This window comes from Calidris pugnax, unplaced genomic scaffold (genome assembly GCF_001431845.1).
Source record: "Calidris pugnax isolate Ruff unplaced genomic scaffold, ASM143184v1 scaffold46, whole genome shotgun sequence".
In the NCBI taxonomy this organism is placed as follows: Eukaryota; Metazoa; Chordata; class Aves; order Charadriiformes; family Scolopacidae; genus Calidris; species Calidris pugnax.
In genome coordinates this window covers 977,648-980,252 of record NW_015090769.1, presented here as the reverse complement: position 1 = coordinate 980,252, position 2,605 = coordinate 977,648, and the positions used below count along the sequence as shown (strand labels likewise).

At 60.5% G+C, this 2,605-nt stretch overlaps 1 protein-coding gene across 1 annotated transcript; it reads left to right on the top strand.

Moving 5' to 3' along the window:
• Positions 1-24: 24 nt before the first annotated feature.
• Positions 25-2,338, top strand: GDF15 (growth differentiation factor 15). The gene is made up of 2 exons (XM_014938347.1): positions 25-349; positions 1,054-2,338. The coding sequence occupies exons 1-2, from the start codon at positions 37-39 to the stop codon at positions 1,881-1,883; spliced, it is 1,143 nt and encodes a 380-aa protein (XP_014793833.1). The 5' UTR covers positions 25-36; the 3' UTR covers positions 1,884-2,338.
• The last annotated feature ends 267 nt before the right edge of the window (positions 2,339-2,605 follow it).

The window sequence follows — 2,605 nt, the reverse complement described above, 5'->3', positions numbered from 1 at the left end:
CCTTTCCCTTTCCCTCTCCCCGGAATCACCGGCGCGATGCCGAGGGCGCTGCGGGATGTCGGGGCTGCCATCACCTTCCTCCAGCTCCTGCTTCTTCTCCCCGGCACGGAGCCGAGGCCACGCACGTGGGATGAGGACAAGCTCCAGCTGGAAGCCCTCAAAAAGAGCATCCTGGAGAGGTTGGGGATGCCCTCACCCCCCGTCATCCGGCACCAGCTGGACCAGGAGAGCATCCAGAGAGCTCAGAGGTTCTACCAGGAGAAAGTGGCCGAGCTGATGAGGAACCAGAGCCGGGAAGAAGAGGGTGAGATGCCCAGGACCAGGCACCTGCATCGTCTGACCCCAAAGTGTAAGTGACCACGGCTCCACGTGCATCCCACCACCCTCGTCCCCCCGGGGTCACACGTGTGTGTGTGTCCCCCCGCCGTGTCCCTGCTCGGGCATGTCATCCCGGCTGCCTCGGCGTGTGCCGGGACATGACCGGGCATGAATCCCGGTGGCCACTGTCATCCTTGTCCCAGCTGCTTCCCCTTGTCCCGCCAGCGGGGAGGAGCCACCGTTTCCAGCCCTTTCACTTAAAAAAACCCACAAAACCAGTAATTCTGGGATGAAAGCCCCGAGCGGCAGCGCGGTGGCAGCTGTGGGGTCTGGGAGTGGGGGGGCGAGCGGAGGGGAGGTGGGGATGTGGCATCCCCCGAGCCCCGGCTTGAGCCCCAATTTGGGGGTTTATCTGGATCTGGGGTGATTTAGGGAAATACTCGGCTCCTGCTGCTCGGGCTGAAGTGGGGGGGTAGGGGGGTCACCCTGATGGGTCCCGGGACACCAAGGTGCTGCCCCTCGGTGAGACCCTCGGGTGGGTCCTTGGGTGATCATCCAGGGCTGAGGATGGAGCCGGATGTCCCACCCGGATCTCCCCCAGCTTCCACATCCCGTGGGATTTGGGTGATTCCCCGGAGGCAGCGGTTTGGCTGCCTGACAGGAGCTGGTCACAAGCCTTTGGCCGGTGGGGTGGCTTGCCAGCTCTTACATCAGTTGTCCTTTTTGTCCCCACAGTGCTGCGCCGGCCGGACATCTCTCCAGGACACCAGGACACCAGGGGACACCAGGACCCTAGGGGACACCAGGACCCCCAGGAAGACCAGGACCCCCGTGGTCCCTACCGCTACCATCTCCTCCTCTCCCGCACTGAAGCTTTCCACCGGCAGCTCCAGGTGGTGCAGGCAGAGCTGAAGCTCTTCAAGCAATCTCTGGCATCTCCTGGAATGTCCCCACTCAACACCTCGGAGCCCCCCCAGGTCAACATCTACACGCTGGGGGGGGGTGACGAGACCCCCCAGCTCCTGCGGAGCCAAGAGCTGGACCGTGATGCCCCAAGCCTGGACCTCACAGCAGCCATCCAGCCCTGGGCTGCTGGTCCTGAGGACACGCTACGCCTGGAGCTGGCCTTCACAGCTGACATCTCAGCCTGGCTGGCCACCTCGGGGGGTGAGACGCTGGTCCTGGAGGTGGAAACCCATGAGACCACAAGACGAGGGGCCAGGAGAGCCCGGGGGTTGGAGGAGGAGTGCGGGAAGAGCGATGGGAAGTGTTGCCTCAAGTCGCTCAAGGTCTCCTTCCAGGACATCGGGTGGTCGGACTGGGTCATCGCCCCCAACAGCTACTACATGAGGTTCTGCGAAGGTTCCTGTCCCCACAACTACAAGCCGGCCAGCATGCACGCCCAGATCAAAGCCCGCATGCACTCCCTCTCCAAAGCCACCCCACCGCCCTGCTGCGTCCCCGCCGGCTACGACCCCATGGTGCTGATGCACTACGACGGCGAGGGCAGGCTGGTCTCCACCCTCTTCGAGGACATGCTGGTCACCAAGTGCCACTGTGCCTGATGCCATCTCCTCCAGCTGGGACCGCCTGGATCCAGTGTGTCCCAGCAGCTCCAGCATCCCAAAAACCAGATCCCGTGGCATGAAATGCCCCAGGACTGGCCCCAGCTCCATCATCCGACTCAACCTTGGGGGTCTCCAGCTGTGACCTCCCCCTCCACAGGCCACAATAACTTATTTTCTCCCTCTCTCCCCTTATTTAAAACCTTTTTTTTTTATTTGGTAGGTGGTTCCTTCCCACCCAAGAGACCCTAAATGGGCCAGGGTGGCTCTGTCCCCAGGTGCCTGCAGCCCACTCCAAGCCTGGGCATCCTCTCTTCTCTGCTTAGAGACTTATTTATACAACTTTCTTATTTATTGCTAACTTATTGTATTTTATAGCAAAGTATCTTTTCGGGAAAGGGTTGGTTTTTTGGGTTTTTTTCCAGGGGACGGGTATTTGTATTTTATATATTTCTATCGAGCAGAAATAATGTAATATTTTAAATTAATAAAGTGATGGGAACGGGGATTCTGGCTGCTTCTCCTGCACAACCGACCGGGGGGGGTCTCTGGAAACTCCACCAGGGGGTCACCTTCAGCTGGGGGTCCCCCAACCCGGACCCTCAGCACCCCCCATTCATGGCTGGAAGCTGATTCCCTATGGATTTGCCCGTAAATCCCTCATGGCCGGGCCAGCCCCATCCCCACCCTGCCAGCGGGTGACTAACGCCCGGGCGATGTTC